Source organism: Myodes glareolus, chromosome 6 (assembly GCF_982192425.1).
Source record: "Myodes glareolus chromosome 6, mMyoGla1.1, whole genome shotgun sequence".
Lineage (NCBI taxonomy): Eukaryota > Metazoa > Chordata > Mammalia > Rodentia > Cricetidae > Myodes > Myodes glareolus.
Genome location: NC_142031.1, coordinates 13,280,846 through 13,298,951, shown reverse-complemented (window position 1 = coordinate 13,298,951; position 18,106 = coordinate 13,280,846). Strand labels below are relative to the sequence as shown.

Genomic DNA, 18,106 nt, shown 5'->3' with positions numbered 1-18,106 from the left:
CAGGGCCCACAAGTCTTACTGTCATCCTTCGGGCAACCCCTTCCAGCTGCGAGGCCTCTAGCCGCATCCTTTGGGCAATCCTCAGCGGGGGACCGCCTTCAGACAGAGGCAGGGACCGATGGGCCAGGACATTGTTGCCAGAGACGAAGTGGAGCTGCACAGCGGCCGTGTCGTTCTTGAGGGCCAACAGGCCCTGCCACACGATGGGGTACTTCTGCTTACCAGGAAAACAAAGCAAAGATGGGATCATGGCATGCCTAGCACGACCCTGGAAGCATCTTTTTAGTCTGTATCAACTGGGAGATTGGGGTACACTTAGGACAGAACAGAGTCAGGGTGTCAAGAGCAGTCTCTGCCCACCTTACCTTCAGAAGCTGGACCATATCCACAGGCCTTTGTGAAGTCAGGTGTGGAGAAGAATCTTGTTTAGGGGCTGGCTGGGCTTCAGTGTGAGACAGAGCCAGTCCAGGCGGGGTGCTTGTGCCCGAGGCCACAGGGACAAACAATGGCTGCTTTGGGGCAGCCTGAGAAGGAAGAGGGTTTGGGAGGTCTGGCTTCATGGAGACTGACACAGGCGAGGGATGGGTTGGCTGTCCTGTGTCCACCGGTGCCTTCTGAACCTGAACATGGGGCTCAGGTGGCCGGCTGGCAGGGACAGCTGAGAGACGAGGCTGCTCTACCACTCCTGTCTGAGTCCCCTTTGCTTCTTGGGAGACCTGGGGCATCTTGCTACTCAGCGGCTGGGCAGGCTGGCTAAGTTGGGAGGGCTGGCAGGGTGGAGCAGGTGGTGCAGGCTGCGTGGGCTGCGTAGACGGGGCAGGCTGTGCAGGCTGTGTGGTCTGCAAAGGCTCACCTTCAGGAGGGCCCTAGAGTTGGGAAAAAGACAAGGGGGCAGTCAGGATGGGCTGTGCACAAGCCCCCAGTTCCCAAACAAGAACTCAATGGACCTGAGGGAGGCCCTTGTCTTACAGTCAGGCCACAGAGGAAATATAAACCAGTGGAGCTGTGTTCTCACGGAAAAAGCCACCTAACATGACCCTCCTGACCCTGCAGGCAGGAGGCCTCGTATAAAGTGTCTCTCCACATCCAAGAGCTGTGGTATGATCTGAGCCACTCCTCGCCGTGCATTTAGGAAGCCCCGCTCCCCTTCCACCTCCAAGGCCTGTCTAGCTTGTCTGTACTTTGCTCACGATCCTTGCTAAAGGTTACTGAGTGTATGTGTGAGTGCATGATGATGGCACACACACACACACACACAAGTGCTGCTGTGTGAGGTCAGAGGACAACTTTGCAGTTCACTTCTTTATTTCTACTTTTACCGGGGTTCTGGGGACCAAACTTGGTTGCCAGGCTCACATTTAAGCAAATGCCTTCACCCACTGAACCATCTTGATGGCCTGTCTTTCGAAACCACAAAGCTCCCGAGCACATGCCCAATCGGTAGGGAGGAAACCTGGCTTCCTCACCTGTGCAGAAGTCTTGGTCCTGGAGGGTAGGCTGACGGAGGAGGCGACAGGAAACTGAGTGTGTGTGAGCTGAGCGGGGGCATGGTAGGTGCGGATATCTCCGTACCTATATTCCTGGAACAGCTCACCGCTGGAGTGCACAATCTGCACCCCATGGGTCACAACCACAGGTGGGGTCAGAGGCAGCCCCTGAAGCTGGTTGCTGGGGGTGACTGTGAGGATGCGGGCTTCACCATGGGGGTTAGGAGCAGGGGTAGGCACAGGGCCAGGGGCCGGGGCGGGAATTGCTTTGGCATCAGAAGTCTTAACGGTTTCTTTCACCAGCTGCTGGGGGGGCTTGCTGGCTGGTGGCACCTTCACTACCCCCTCAGTGGCCCTGGGCTGTTCACTGACAGCAGTCACATGTGGGTGCACCATGATCCTCACGTCTCGGGGCACAGTGTACGGGTGTAGTCGGTACTCAGACTGCATGACCAGCACTTCTGACTGCACGGGGGCTGCAGTTCTAGCCACAGGGAGGTGATAGTGGACTTCTTCCTCAGGAGGGTGCTGGGTGGTCAGAGCAGGTACACCAGCTGCGGCAGGCTGGGGTGTGCCCACACGCTGTGGGGCCCTTGCCTCTATCTGCTGGGGCTGCAGAGGGGCCCGAGGAGAGTGCAGAGTCTCTGGCCGGATGCTGTAGGTGATGCTGGGTAATGTGGGTGTATTCATCCTCACCTCACCTTGTGAAAGGTGACCCAGGGACACAGTCTGAGTGATGCTGTGGGGTGGCATGATGACAGACTGCTCCGGGTGGATACTGGAGATGAACTGGGGCACTGGAATGCCTGCAGCCAGCATGACGGTGGCATTGGTGGAAAGTGGTGTGGATGTGGTGCTGCTGGGATGGCATGCCCTCGGGAACGGGCCCGGTGTAGGCCCACTAGGTCGAGGAGTATGTGTATCTGGCTTTGTGGCTGCCAAGTGGGAGATGGTTCGATCTACTGGGGTGGTGGGTCCTGAAGGAACATGGTTCACTTCTGTAGGCAGTTTGCTGGGCAGGGCAGGAGGGTGGTGGGGAGTAAGGGTGGGCCCCAGGTTAGCTGGCTGAAGGACCTTGGTCTCTATTTTCAAAGTGACGGGGTCGGCAAGTTTCTTGTTAGTGGTGACTATGCTTGGGGTGAGAACAAGCTGGTTGTGAACCAGCACCGGGGGTGTGTTGATGCCCTGAGTGAGAACCTTCACTGTGCCACCTTGGGTGACAGGCGTGGACACTGAGAGGTGAATGGGCTCAGGCTTTTCCAAGGACGGACGGTCCGTCTTCACAGAGGAGATCACCGGAGAGGCATTGTATGTCTGGGCGGTCAGGACCAGGGTGGAATGGGTGGCCACATTTGCAAAAGCTGAAGGGGTCTGAGGGCCTTTGGGTGCAGACTGGGATGGGGTGACAGAATCTGGCTTCACCTGGGACTTAGATACTGACTGCTGAAACTCAATGTCCATTGCACTGGCTGGAGGGATCTGACTGATCTTGGCACTGATCCGCTGTGGGCCTTCCGTCTTCTGTCCTGAGTAGCTCAGAAGCACGACTCCTTCTGAAGTGTTCACACGCAGCCCTGCACCAGAGCCTGTGTCTGCTGGACGCTCATCAATCACTGACATAGACCCAGGGTGGAAGCGACTGTTTTCATTGCTGCTTGACCTCTGTTTGCCCTTTGCTGATGGCGCACTCACTGCACCTGTCATAGCTGCTGTGCCTGTTGTGGCGGTCACGCCACATGCAGCAGTCACTGCACCTGCAGCAGCATTCACAGTAGCCGGGGCAGCGTTCACCGTGCCCACTGTGGCACTCACTGGAGTGGTCAGGACATTGACGGGCCCAGTGAGCACATTCACAGGCCCCTTCAGGAGATTCACAGGCCCAGCAGGGGTGCTCACTAAACCCTTCAGTGTGGCCACTGAGCCCTTCACAGGACCCTTTAAGGCATTCACTGGGACCAGAGAGACATTCACCAGGCCAGTCAGGGCACTCACCAGGCCAGTCAGGGTCTGAGGAGCGGGTTTTGCCAAAGTTATCTTCTGCGAATTCTCCAGGTCAATGCTGACAGGCATCCGGCTGATGACAGACGTGATTTTAGGGGCAATGACCGGAGTCACCTTCTCTTTGTCAGCAGCTACTGGGACCTCTGAGGGCTGTGTATCAGAAGCATTTGATACTGGAGTTGCTGACTTTTCTTCTAAGGGAGGATGATGTTTGGGTTCACCTGGAGGGACTGGTGCCTCGTGCAGACAAGGAGCAGCACTCACAGGCTCTGCGATGGCTGTGGTGACACTTGTGGAAGTAACCCCGGTGGCGGATACATATTTGGGGTCCATGAGGATCTTCCTCAGTGTGCTAGAGCTGGTGTCCACGTCAGAGGCCTTTGTGTCTGGGGGAAGAGCTGGAGATGGGGCAGACTGAGCCTGAGGCTCCTCCTGTCTGGTGATCCACTCTGTCACCTTAGTGGGGGGACTCTGATGTGGGACTCCCCCAGGAATGACAGGGGGTGGGAGCTTTGCTATTGTCACTAAAGGAATTGTGGGTGGAGGTATGCTTGAGTCACTGGGTGGGGTCACCGGATCACTTTCAATGATTGAATGCACCTTGAACCTGGCCTGGGGTTCATCGTCCACCAGCGATGGCTGGGAAAGAGGTGGGAGGTCAGGGGGTGTGGGTGCTTTGCATGGAGTCTTTTCTTCAATACTGCTTTCCTGACACAGACTCTCAGCAGGTGGGGTCTTGCCTGGGTCAGAGGTGCATTCCTGAGGAGGAGGGGACTGAGGCTTTTCGCTCTGCTTTTCTTCCTGGGGAGCTTCTGGGGGTGCTGCTGTTGCCTCATTAGCAGCAGGGCTTTCACTTTGAGCCTGCTCGGCCTCAGAGGTACGAGTCTCTGTGGCAGCGACCACTTTCTTGTTTGTATTCCTTTTCCGGCGTCGTGTCGTCTTCTGACGTCCTTTTTCTTTCCGGGGAGGAGTGACTTCCACTTTAGACCCCTTGGCTTCCTGTACAGACTCACTGCTGTTCCCTCGGGCTTCCTTGGTGTCTGCAGAACCTGCTGAGGGGTCCGAGGTACTGCCTTGTGAGCCAGAAGACTCTGGAGCAGCATCTGCCGCTGAGGTCCCAGATGTGGCGCCAGAGGGCTCTGGCTCCGTTCCTTCCTGTAGATGCGACTGAGATCCTGGGGGGAAGGAGGAAGATGCAGAGAAGTTTTCAGGTTCTCCAGAACTGTCACTGATGATGGAGCCGATGGCCGCCGCCAGTTCGGTCTCGCTTGCCTGGTGTGCAGGCTTGTGGCCGTCCTCCACAGCAGGGCCTGCAGGTGCCCCTGTGGCTGCACCCTTGTCAGCCGCACCCGTGGAGGGCTCGGCGAGCTTTGCAATGTTCTCCACAGCCTGCTCCAGCTCCATCTGCTTGGCTAGCTGTGTGGCTCCTGGGGACACCGTGGAGGCAGACACATCTTCCTTCTCTGCTTCTTTCTCAGGATCAATTGGGTCGTGTTTCAGCTGAGACGAGGAGCCACTCTCCCTTGGGGGGCTCTTGTTTTTCTCAGGAGAGACTGCCACAAGCCCAGCTTCCTTGTCCACAGCCTGCCCTGCAGCCCGGGTGGCCATTTCCAGGCTTTTCAGATGTGCAGCCCTGTCCATTGCTGACCTGGTGTTGCGAGCACGTCCCCTCTTTGATTTGGTGGTTTTCTCAGGAGGTGGTTTTCTCTCCACTGCCTCAGCTGGGAAGGTGTTGGGTCCATTTTTGTCTGTGTTGGTGTCTCTCCTGTCACGTTTGGCCTCACTTGCTGCTTCTCTGTCACCCCTGAACTTAGTGTTACTTTCCCTCGTGTTCACCTGGGCACCGCCCTCAGCAGCAGCCTCGGCTTTTTGCTCGCTTCGCCCCCTTTTCCCATGGGGCCCGCCAGCAGCTGCACCCTTCTGAGACCTTGGAGACCTCCACCCCTCGGCTGGCTTGGGTGTTTCTGCTGGCTCTTTTGTCTCATGCTCTTCATCCTCGTCAGCTCGCCGGCGAGTTTTAGGAGGCCTTCCCCTCCGAGGGGTGGTGGGAGCTGCCACGGCCTCCTGCAGCTCCCGTTCCAATCTCTTCCTGGTCACTCTGGGCTGCTCAGCAGGCTCTTTAGCTGGAGAGCGGCTTTCATGATCGCCCATGGTGGCATAAACGCTCCTGACATTCCGGCGCCTGGTTCGGCTGAGAGGCAGGCTGGGCTCAGGGAGCTCAGGGTCCCCTCCAGAGCTTTTAGATGCAGTCCTTGTAATCTTCTCTGCCTCCATCTTCAGTTCTAACAGCTTCTGTGCTTCTCCACGAGGAGAGCTGGACCGCTTCAGCTTTTCCCGGTCTATCCTCTCGCTCTTTCTGGTGACGGGCTTCTCCACGATGCTTGCGACAGCTGCCTGGACCGGTGTCTTGGAACGCTTGCTTTTGTTTGTTTTCTTGTCTTTCGCAGAAACTGGAGGATTGGCCTCTACATCTTCAGGCGCTGGGGGCTGAACTTCAGGCATAACTTCAGGTTTCTGAGTGACACTGGGTTCAATGCTTGGAGCTGCATCTGGCTTCTCCACTCTTAGCTCTTCAGCTTCCTCAGACTTCTGAGTTAGTTTTGAAAGCGGCTGGGGACTGCTGGGTTTTGGATCTATACTGCTTTCTATCTTGGAAATTGCAGTCCCAGGAGTCGGAGGCGCGGCACTCACAGAAGGGATGGGCTCGGTAGCTGAGCTTTCTTGAGTATCCGGATGCACTGCAGCAGGACTTTCTCTGGAGCCTTCTCCTGGGGGTACCTCTACCTGCTTGGGCTGTTCCACGGGGACAGGAACTGGCTCAGATGCCAACTTTGCCTCCTCCAAGACGGGGGCTGGCTCCACTGGCTTTTCTCCTGCCAGCAAAGGAGCCTCCACCGTTTTCTCAGCCTTCTCTGGTGCTGATGATGCTGGTTCTGGTGTCACAGGGGTGACTGCAGGAAGCCCAGCTGACACGGGAGCTTTCGGCTCCAGCTCTTTAGTCTCAGTGGCAGGCTCCGGGGTCTTGGAAATATTCTCTGGGTCCTCCTGTTTCTCAGCCTCTTTGGGCTTCTGGCCCTTCTCCTTTTCTTTCTGCTGCATCCGCGTGAGCTCCATGAATCTGCTGTGGAACAGGACCACGGGCTCCTGGACCGAGTCACTTGTGCTGTTGGCTCCGTCAGATGCTTGTCTGCTGTACAGCCTCCCGGGAGGGAAGTCGGACTCCTCGCCCTTCCTCTCAAGATGCTGCAGCCGCTTAGAATCTTGTTCAAAAATGGAGCTATGTAAAAACCGAGAGGCAAACAATTCCTGCCTCTCCTGCTCCTCTTCCCTGTGGTCATCCTTCTTGTCATCCATTTTCCCCTCTGAGTCAGTCCTGATTTTCTTCTTTTTCATGTACCAGGATGGAATCGGTCTTGGGGCAGAATCAACCTTTTCTTTATCCTTGTTGTTTCGAAAATTAGCAAAGCGGGAGTCCCAGTCAAGAAAAGACCAGTTTTCTTCACGGGATGAAGAGAGAGACTTAGCTCTTTCTAGCAAAGCTTTAGTGTCTGGTGTGATTGTCTTATCCAGAGCAAAAGAATAAAATTTATTTCTTTCTAAAGAACCAGACAGTCTCTCCTCTCGTTCACGTAGTTTGTCGTCTCTGTCCCTCAATAAAAAAGACAGCCGAGGGCTGTCGTAGAAGGTGGAGGCCCTGGGTGACTGGGATTTGTGCTCAGCATCCTCATCAGAGTCAGAGGGTACCTCGCCAGGTTCCAGATCACGCACAGACCTCTTCCGTAAACTGTCTCTCTTAATTATGCTGTTTGGAAAACTCACATCAAACCTGCTGGGGTCCTGTTTCACCTGAGGGTCCCAACGATGTGGTTCATCTTCAGAATTCAAGACAGACAGCTTTATTCTGGCCATGTCTGCCACATGTTCTCTCTTGCTACAATCATAAGGAGTAAATTTTAAGGGGTCTTCTCTCACTGTTACATTAGAATAGGGGAGACCCTTATCATCCACTTTAGGGGACCCTTTTACTGACATTAGCCTAGGGGAACTCAGGGTGTCGTCATCTTCATGGAAGGAGCCATGGCGGACGCTGGGAGAACAGCTGGTCCTTTCAGAGTCCTCACTGATCTGCCGTGAACTTCTGTAATTTCTCTCCCTTTTGGTACAGATATCAAAATCAACATGATCCATCCTTTTCTTTTTGCTGGGGGGTGAGTCGTCAGTGACATCCTGGGGGGGCTTGCCTACCTCATGAACAAGGCTACGTCTTTCATATTCATCTACATCTTTTTTAGGACTGCCAAACTTCTCAGATTTGGCTATTTCCATCTCCATCTGCTGTTTTCTGCGACTCTGTTCCATCTGTTTTCGGTAACTCTGTGTGTGATCAATGTCAATGCCAAGCTTTTCTTCAGCATTTACTGTGTGTGGCTTCTCCTGGCCTGCTTTATGCTCAGATGGCTCCTCACGAAGACGGCAATAGTTTTTCCTGACTTCCTCTTTCTCCGGCCCTTGATTATCTGGGAGCTGCAGCTGTTTGGGCTGAGGTTTTGAGGGGATGGCTTTTTTGGGCTGGGCTTCTTGACTTTCCACAGATGTGTGCACTGGATCTCCCAGGCCTGTGTGTCCATCTGAGCTGGGCCGTGAGCCAGACCCTGAGGAGACAGCAGCAGGCTCCTGGCAGTCTTTGGGGCTGGGAGCCGAATTAAGTCTGTCCAGCTTGGTTTTTTTTGATTCCCTTTTAAGGATTTCTTTTCTCACAGGCTTTCGTTCGGACTCGCCCTCCTTCACCAGAACGCCGTCTTTTGACACCTCAGGCTGCTTCTTCAGAAGCACTCGCGTGCCCTCCGTCTCAGGGCTGCTTTTCTTGACTTCTGGTTTTTGCTTTTCTGCTTTCAAGTTTGAGTCTGCAAAGCGCCTCTTCCTCGCTTCCAGCTTCTCCAGGTCCACAGCGCTCAGGCCCTCAGGCGTCTGCTCCAGCTTGAGGTGCTTCCTGAGTTTAGGCCTGCCCTCCTTATCCACCACCTCTGCATGGCTGGAAAGGGCCTTTTCTCTCAGTGCTTTCCCTCTAGCGGACTCCACTGTAGACGAGTCTGACTTGGCCAGCTCCATCTGAGAGGCCTGGGACTTCTGACCCAGGGCTGAAGGCTTAGCAGTGTCGTGATCAAATCTGGCTTTGGGCTTTTCCATCGGAGGGTGGTCAATGACTTTCCCCTCCTTTTCTTTCACCCGAGTCAAAACCACACAAGGCATGAGCTCCAGACGGTTCTTGGCCGGCCCTTCCTTGTCGGCTTTGTCTCTGCTCAGTTTGGCAGAACTGCGGGTTTTCTCAGGGCTCCGCTCTCGATCGTTCTCTTGCTCTGTTCCGGAAGACTGGGAGCTAGGAGAATGACCTTTTCCTTTCCGTCTCTGCCTGTCAGCTTTGTCCTTTTCTACTTTTTCCTTCCGAATTATTCGTCTCTCCCTCTCCACTCTCTCAGGATCAAAAGTCCGTTCTTTATCCGTCTTTTCGTTTTTTGTATAGCGCTCCAATCGAGGCTTCTCCAGTTTATCGTACCGTGGGGGGGACAGTGAGCTGCAGCTCCCACTGCGCTCTGAGGACCGGCGGTACAGTCTCCTCTCAGAGTCACTTGGCAACCTCTCCGAATGTGCAGGGGACACCCCAGGACTCTGTGGACGACGCAAGTGAACTGGACTCTGACTTCGCTCAATGGGCCTCCTTTCATGGTCCCGGTCAACCTCAAATCTCTCCCGTTCTCGCTCCCGTTCTCTCTGCCTATAGCTGTATTCCCGAATATCTTGTTCATAAGGATCACTCCTATATTCTCTGTATTCTCGAGGGTCATCATAGTATCGGGACTCATAATATTCTCCTTGGTATGTTTCCCACTCAGAGTAAAAGTCTCTCCCTCGAGCTGGATAGTCCCTCCTGGAGTCCTCGGGGTAGGTGCCTGGAGTCCGAACACTTTCATAGTATGTCCGATCTTGGCTGTAGTCGTAGGATCCTCTTCGTTCCTCTCTACCAAACATCAAACAGACTGTGTCAGTGCTTCTGCTTCCCAACACTGTAGTCTCATCTCCGCAATCCCAGCACTCACAGGACAGAGGCAGGAGGACAGTTCATGGACCTCTCTGGGGTGCACAGTGAAACTACCTTACTCAAGATCTCTGGAATCATTTAGCATGACTTTTCCCTTGTTCAATTGCAGGTGTTTAGTGGCAGCTCCTAAGCTAAGGATTAAAAGCTGACAGCCTAAATAAAATTAGAATGTAAAATGCTAGGTTTTTACCTGGAGCCCTGGCCAGGAACTCTCTATGTAGACCAGGCTGGCTTCCAACTCACAGAGATCTCCTGCTTCCGCCTCTGGAGTGCTGGGATTAAAGGCGTATACAACCATGCATGACCAGCACTTGTTATAAAAGAAACTCAATCTCAAATAAATGACAAATATTTAAGAAGACCCACTTGCTGTGGGACAACAGTCTTGTACCCTGTAAAGGTCTGTCTCTTGTACTTGCTTAACAAAATGCTGATTGGCCAACAGTCAGGCAGGAAATATAGGCGGGGAAACCAGAACAGGAGAACTCTGGGAAGAGAAAAGGCTCAGTCTTGCAGTCATAACCCAGACACAGAGGAAGCAAGATGTGACTGCCTTGCTGATAAAATGTACCAAGCCATGTGGCTAACACAGACAAAAATTATGGGTTAATATAGGATGTAAGAGTTAATAAGAAGCCTGAGCTAATAGGTCAACCAGTTTATGACTAATGTAGACCTCTGTGTGTTTCTTTGGGATGGAATGGCTGAGGGACCAGGCGGGACAGAAACCTTTGTCAACACCTACTGCTCCTTACCAATTCTACTGTACTGTACCATATTCCTGTATTAGGTTATATCACATTGTACCAGTAAACTTATGTAACTGTATCTTATGTAACTGTATCAATTTTTTAAAAAGAATTTTTCAAGTGTTTAATCTCAGGGCTGGAGAGATGGCTTAAAAGTTAACCTCACTTATTATTCATGTAAAGGACCCATGTTTAGTTCCCAAAATCCACACAGTGGCTCACAGCCTTCCGTAACTCTAGTTCCAAGGGAAGTGATGCCCTCTTCTGCCGTCCTTGGACACCAGACACACTTAGAGCTCAAACATATATGCAGGCAAAACACTCATGCATAAACTAAAAATAATCAAATCTTTTAAAAAAAATGTCTATCTGGGCATGGTGGTATATGCCTGTAATCCCAGTTCTTGGGAGGCAGAGGTAGGCAGGTCTCTAGATGTTGAAGGCTAGCCTTATCTACAAAGCAAGCTACAGGTCAGCTGAGGTTTTAGTGAGATCCTGCCTCAAAGCAAAACAAAACAACAACAAAGTTTATTGCAAGGCATAGTGATGCACACCTTTAGTCCCAGCACTGGGAGGCAGAGGCAGACAGATCTTTTGAGTTTGAGGCCAGCCTGGTCTACAGAGTGAGTTCTAGGATAGCCAGGGCTACACAGAGAAACCCTGTCTTGAAGAGAAAAACAAACAAAAACAACTCACAAAAACCCCCTAAAAACCCAAAAAAGTTTAAGTATCATATGTTCTGTTTCTCTAAACGCTTCCCACCTTTCCCAAAAGAATTAAAATTAGCTTCAACTTTCAACATTTCATTTACTTAAAAGCTTTTTTTTTTTTTTGCTTTTCTTCAAACTGTCAGCTAACAAATCAAGTCTGGCTTCAAGCACTATAAAATGTTCCCTGCAGCTGCCCATCCAGTGCACTCAGAACAAGAGTACAACTGAGCCTATCAGAGGGAAGTTGGCTCCTTTATACTCAATTCCCAAAAGCCTTATCTGCTGTGTGTATAATGTGATAATGTGTACGTGGATGTGCACACATCAAAGCACATGTGAGCGTCCCGAGGACAGCCCTGCAGCCTTGGCTCTCTCTTCACCTGAGCTGCGGGAGCTCTAAAGCAATGCAGGCTTCGAAGGCAGGCGTCGACCTGCTGACGCCATCCCACTGACAAATGTCTAACTGCCGAATTCCTCAAGGGCAGATAAAGCAAAGCAGGTGGTACACACCTGTAACCTCAGGAGGTGGAGGAAGGAAGATCACAAGTTCAAGGCCAATTTTATCAGCTACAGGTCAGCCTACAGTATATGAGCATGTGGTGATGATAGAAGTCAAAAATAAATGGCTGCCCATTTTCCACTAGAACCCAAATCACACGTGTTAAAAACTGCAGTCCCGGTGAGTGTGATGACACAGGCCTGTAAGCCCAGCTGCTTGGGGAACTCAGTGAGACCTCTCTCACAGAGACAGCTGGAGATGCACCTCAGGGGCAGACACTGTATACCACAAGCTTCAATTCTAAATACTACCCATATCCAACCAATAACCACTCGCGCTCTAGATAAAAAGCCAGTCTTGGTAGGCCATGCTGTCTTGGGTGGGTGAGGTGTGCTCATTCTAGCAAATATCATCACCAACTGCACAGGCTTGGTTCTGAGCCCTGGTCACTGCAGCTCTCCCATCACTTTTTGGCTCACTGCAACACAGTAACAGTTGGTCGGATGTGGTAGTGCATGCCTTTGATCCCTGCACTCAAGAGGCAGAGGAAGGCAGGGTTCCTGAATCTGAAGCCAGCCTTGTCTACACAGGAAGTTCCAGACTAGTGAGTGCTACAAAGTAAAACATTGAAAAAAAGAAAAAAAAAGAAAAAAGAAAAAAAACCCACCAGGTCACTAGGCATAGAACTAGAGTAACTTTACTACACAAGGCAAGGAAGTGCTTCCCTCTGTGAAGCTGGTCACATTACATTTTGCCCAACATAAACAAAGTAAGATGCCTGCCTAGAGAGCTTACTGCTTTGCTGAACTAACAGTAAGAGCCACATCTTTGGTTCTCACAGCTCTAGACAGAACCTTGGGTCTCGCATGTGTTACGAGTGCATTCTGCTGAGCTGCAGTGACGCACATCTTTAACTTTAGAATTTGGGAGGCAGAAGCAGGTGGATCTCTGTGAGTTTGAGGCCAGCCTGGTCTACAGAGTGAATTCCAGGCCAGGAACACAGACAGGAGAAACCTGTCTCAAAAAACATGCAAACAAGCAAACAAAAAGAATGCATTCTACTGCTGAGTCGCATGCCATGCTTTGTGTGTTTGATTGTGAGACAGGGCCTAGCTACTCTGTAGTTTTGAATACAGGATCCTCTAGGTTCAGTCTCCTCGGTACTAGGATTACAAGTGTAAGTCACTAAGCCAGCCTACGTGGCAAGACAGGGTTTCAAAAAAGCAACATTCCCCCCCACCAAACAAAACAAAACAACACTATCAAAAACAAAAACAAAACAACAAAAACTCCATAGTATCAAGACATGGATTAAGCAAGCTGGAGCTAGGGTAGAGCACAGCACTGAGATGTCCAACACAATGCTCTGTGTTTGATTCTTAGTCTAACAAAATACAACAGAAAACTAAGGGAAAACATGTGTGGTAAAGTGCTTGCCAAGTACCTGCAAGCCCGAGGGCCTAAGTTCAATTCTTGGCACCCATCTAAAAGGCTGGTGGGGCTACATGACTGGAATCCTAGCACTGGGAATATGAAGACAGAATAAGCAAGTGTAGAGCCCCAGACAACAGTGAGACCTTGTTTCAAAAAAAAAAAGCAAGGTGGATAGCTCTTAAAAAATGACACCTGCAATTAACCTCTGGCATCTGCACGCACGCACGCACACACACACACACACACACACACACACACACACACACACCCCTATGTCAAAAACTTATTTTGCTGAGTCCATGAAGCCTAATAATTTCAGCAGGGACCAGAACAACAGAAGCCTGGGACCCAGTCAGCCTAAAGGAGGCATCACTTACAGAAGAATCAAGGCTGCTTGCCTTGTCCATAGAGAGGAGGGAAATCATCCCACTGAAGAGTTGATGCCTTGCACTTCAAACAAGAACTGGCAGCAGTCAAATTTGGAAAAAATTCCGTTCAAATTACCAAACATAGATAGGAAAACCTATTTGACCATGTAAACTCATCCTGTGCTGACAAGTAGGAATCCTGGGTTTTCCCCCAGCATAAAAAATGCTGAAATGTAAGTTACCTAACTGAAGGCTGGAGATTTAGCTCAGCAGGAGTGTGCTTGCCTACTAATGTAAGATCTTGAGCTCAGTGCCCAGCAACAAGGAAACAAGAGTCAGCAGAAGTTGCCCAACCTTCAGTCATAAAAAAGGAAGGTCTGTCTGTGCCACCCACCCCGCTTGAAGACCAAATGCCACAGAGCTTTGTACGTGAACAAGTGCTATAGAAATCAAGGTGTTTCTAATCCTAAACTCAATAACTGGAGTCAAGCACCTTTCCCATCAGACACCAGCCCTCACTTTAAAGCAAAGGAAACATCCTTGAATTTGATGCTGAAGAATGCATTATACATCCAGTAACATCTGAGACCTTCCCCCTTCTGCTTCCTGCATGAGGATGTAAATGACATTAGATGGGGATTAATCATGGAAATGAACTAAAAAACAAAGCCAGAAACAGATCATCACTAAAATTAGTGGATCTTAAGTAGTAATATACAAAAATCAACTCGTACACTACTTCATCTAACCCTCATAAGACTTTACTCTATACACAGAGAAGACTAACAACTGTTAATGTCTCAAGTACAACGAATGAAGCCTCCAACACACTCCTCCCCTCACCAATGTACGACAGCCACCTTGGGAAGGAGCACGGTTGGCATAGTGCTTGCCTGGCAAGTGTAAGGCCAAATTAGATGCCCAGGACCACCTAAGTCAGTTATAGTGGCATAAACCTGGAGAGCGGGCACTCAGGAGGCTGAGAGGAAAGACCATCAAGGTCATCCTCAGCTATAATAAAACAAGCCTGGGGCCAGCCTAGGCTACATGAGTCCCTCTCTCAAAAAAGCAGTAAAACCGCAACCAATGACTTCAAACTGCTACCCTAGGAACTGGGACTAAGACTATTCTGTCCAAAGCGACATACTTGTATACATAAGCACACAATCTCATGTATGTTCTTTTTCTGACGGGCGGGGTGGGGGTTGTGACAGACAACCCCTCACACTGGTTCACTAGCTGAAGAACTGGACATTTTCAGTGTTCAGTAATCTGAATTCTGATCTATTCATGGGAAACTATCAAAAGCCTTACCTACTAGGATTTTGACAGTGGGGTCAGTTTAACTTAAAAGCTCAAGAGTTCAGTGACTTAGGATACTGAGCTAGGAAATGTCTTGAAGAGATGCTGTGTGACTCTAACACACCAAACTGGGCCAGCGGCAGTGAAGGAGACACTGAGGGCTCCAGCAGCCCCCCAAGTTCTGGTGCTTTCTGACCTTAGCTATCTAAAGCCTTTGGATATGTATGGGGTAGAACAGGTGGTCACACTTCAGACGACCACCACAGAGCGATGTCAGGCAAAAGGCTTGCTTTAATACAGGCAATAGTTTCCACTTTCAAACACCATCAGCTAGGAGAAGAGCCTGGTTATTATGTGAGCGCATTTTACAAGGTCATCTAATCAACAGGAGAAAAAGGTCAAACACAGTATTACTGGGATCAAAAAATGGCTTATCTTCTGCACTACCAAAGTCATGTATGTTTATATGAGATCTGACTTTCTCTCTCTCTCTCTTTCTGTTTTTTGTTTTTCGAGACAGGGTTTTTCTGAGTAGCCTGAAGCCCTTCCTGGCACTTACTCTGTAGTGCTGGCCTCGAACTCACAGAGATCCGCCTGCTCTGCCTCCCACCACCACCCACCTGACTTACTCTATTTCAAAGAGTCAAATAAACACTTCACAATTCTTTCCCAATGAGTGCTCAATGAGGCCTCAGACACTGTGTCCCCACCCTACCCTCAACTACATAAAACTAGATTTGTCAGAATAAACCTATGCTTTCTATACGACAGGTTAAAAAATGTGTTTGGAGAGAACTGAGTAGAAATGAAAAAGAAATCAGCCCACAAAAACTAGAATCAAGCTATACTGGCAGGCCTGCTGGACACACCTCAGGCTGGGGAGCTTCAGAAGTAAAATGCTGACCTACTATGTACAATGATCCTGGTGATCATTTCCAAAATTGATGGTCTAGCCCAACAGTGAACAAGAACCTACCTTCTCTCTGTTAGCATTTCATAGAAGTCTCTGATATCTTGACCAGACTTCTCCATGCAGTGATAAAATGCCAACTGGCTTTCCCGATTTGCAAAGTCCACCTTTAAAAAAATAAATAAAAAATAAAACTCATTATTATGTGATGTACATATCTAATACAAATATAAACAATATATAAAAAGATTTTATAAAGAAAGAGTTTCAGATCTCAATTTTGGGAAGTTTTTGTTTGTTTGTTGAGAGAGGGTTTTTCTATACTGGAACTCAATTTGTAGACCAAGCTGGCTATGAACTCAAAAGTTATACCTGCCTCTCTGTCTCTTAGAGATTAAGACTGAAGGTCTGGCCTTGTGGGCAGCCAATGACTGGTCTAATATGAGGCTCACACCATAAGAGGGAGCTCATGACCGGCACTACCTGGATGACAAGGAAACTGAGGCTGGATAATGCAGACAGACACCTAGGGTAGAAGCACAACTGGAAAAAAAATATAATAAAAATGAACTTATCCAGAATGATGATCTGCTGTACTCATGGTCTGGCGCCTGGTTCCAGTTGTCACCAGAAAGGCTGCCTCTGGCAGCTGACAGGAGTGGATGCTGAGACCCACAGAGACCCACACCCAAATATTAGGCGAAGAGAGAGAGAGAGAGAGAGAGAGAGAGAGAGAGAGAGAGAGAGAGAGAGAGTGTGTCCAGGTTGGAGATCTCTATAAGGTGCCCCACCCCAAGCTAGAGGAACACCTAAAGGAGGAGAAGGAACTGTGGGAGCCAAAGGGATGGAGGACAACGGGAGATTCGGCCTGGGGAATCAACTAATAAGGGCTCGTGGGGGTTCAGAGACTGAGGGGGCAATTTCGGAGCCTGCATGAGTCTGCATGAGATCTTCTGCATATATGTTATGCTTGTTGGCTTGGTGTTGCGGGGGGGACTCCTGAAAGTGGAAGTGGGGGTGTCTCTGACTCTTCTGTCTGCTCTCAGGACTCTTTTCTTCCTACTGGGTTGCTTTGCCTAGCCTTGATGTGACAGTTTGTGCCTAGTCTTATTGTATCTTGTGATGTTTTTGGTTAATGTCCCTGGGAAGCTTATTCTTTTCTTGGGGGGGGTGGGGAGGCGCACTGGGACAAAGAGTGGGGATCAGTCTGGGGAAGAAGAGGTAACTGGGAGGAATGGTAGCTAAGGTCGGAATGTATTAATGAGAAAAGAGTAAAATAAAAGTTTAAAAATAATTAAAAAATAAAAAGTGAGCACCACAACACATGGCCAATTTTAGAAAGTTTAAGAGAAATTTTTTTTTCAATAGAAAACTCCCAAATTCTACATAAATTTTGACAGATACAATTTAAGGTCCCAAAACCCATCCAGGAGTGAAACAGCCAGTCATTCAATTCCCAAACTGTGGAGGTGGAATTAGGACAGTCACAGGGGCCAGTTTGGGCTACACAGTGAGACTCATACCCACACACCCACAACTTCTGTCCTTGCCAATCAAATAACAAAAAAAGATCAAAAATAAAATGCTAACAAACTTCTACCAGAATTCTGAGTTGACAAATGCTTGAGTCAATTAAATTGGTAATCTATAGTCAGGCAATCTATGGTGCACATAAATTTGTGAGAATAACCAGTACAACAGAACGTGAGGACAAAACAGCTCTATTTTCCGGCTGCCTAGCTTCATGTTCTACTGCCAAATACTGTTATTTTACTTTAATCTAGCCATTAGTCCTTAAGTTCATAATTATGCCAAACAACTATGAAGAGTGAGTTTTTAAACAAGCAGTACCAGGAACACACACACACACACAGCTACACCACAGGCAGCTTCCTTTTGAAAGCTGACTGACTGACCGTGCCACTAGCACGCAGACACTCCCTGTAATGGGGAAGGAGGGCCCTGCATCAAGAACACAGTAAGAGTGTCAGGCATCCAGGGAAAGAAGTGTGTTGAAAAGGACTTTAGGGAAGGGTCTATGGCTAAGGGCATAAAAGACCTGTGTCAATAAACAGCAAGGATGAACACCCTATTATTTCCCTTAAAAACTGAGGACAAATAAAAGCATGTCTGGTAAACTACTCTTTGCACTGGCAACCTACATTTGAGACTCTGCGTAGAATCTGAACAGACTTTGGTTTTGGTTTTTGAGGCAAATCATACTATGTGGACCTGTCTGGGATTAAAGGCATATGCCACACACAGCCTTTGGCTTTTGTTAAAGTCACTGTGCACACCTTAATTTTATTCCCACCAATTTTCCTGCCCTTGGTCTCCTTGACAGCTGCTTGTGCATACTCAATCTCATTGTAGAGAACCAGAGCCATGCCTTTTAAGCGGTCAAACACCACCTGCAAAAAAATAAAACAACCAATTAAGAATTTTTTCGACTGGTGTGAGTGTCAGTCCCCAAAAACCCTAAATCACAAGAATGTTCCTAAGGAAAAGTACCGTATTAGACCACTCCAGAAAAACCTGGCTTTCCCAGA

At 49.5% G+C, this 18,106-nt stretch overlaps 1 protein-coding gene across 2 annotated transcripts in view; it reads right to left on the bottom strand.

The window, feature by feature from the left end:
• Window positions 1-18,106, bottom strand: part of Spen (spen family transcriptional repressor) — a 73,924-nt gene that overhangs the window by 1,839 nt on the left and 53,979 nt on the right. Inside the window, exons 9-13 of one of the 2 annotated variants that reach the window (XM_085690329.2) lie at window positions 17,855-17,968; window positions 15,624-15,724; window positions 3,480-9,504; window positions 366-866; window positions 20-214 (exon numbers count right to left, since the gene is read on the bottom strand). In XM_085690329.2, the coding sequence (XP_085546455.2) occupies window positions 20-214; window positions 366-866; window positions 3,480-9,504; window positions 15,624-15,724; window positions 17,855-17,968 (6,936 nt within the window). Of the gene's footprint in view, window positions 1-19; window positions 215-365; window positions 867-1,466; window positions 9,505-15,623; window positions 15,725-17,854; window positions 17,969-18,106 lie in introns of both variants that reach the window. The other variant, XM_085690327.2, reaches the window with a different exon arrangement.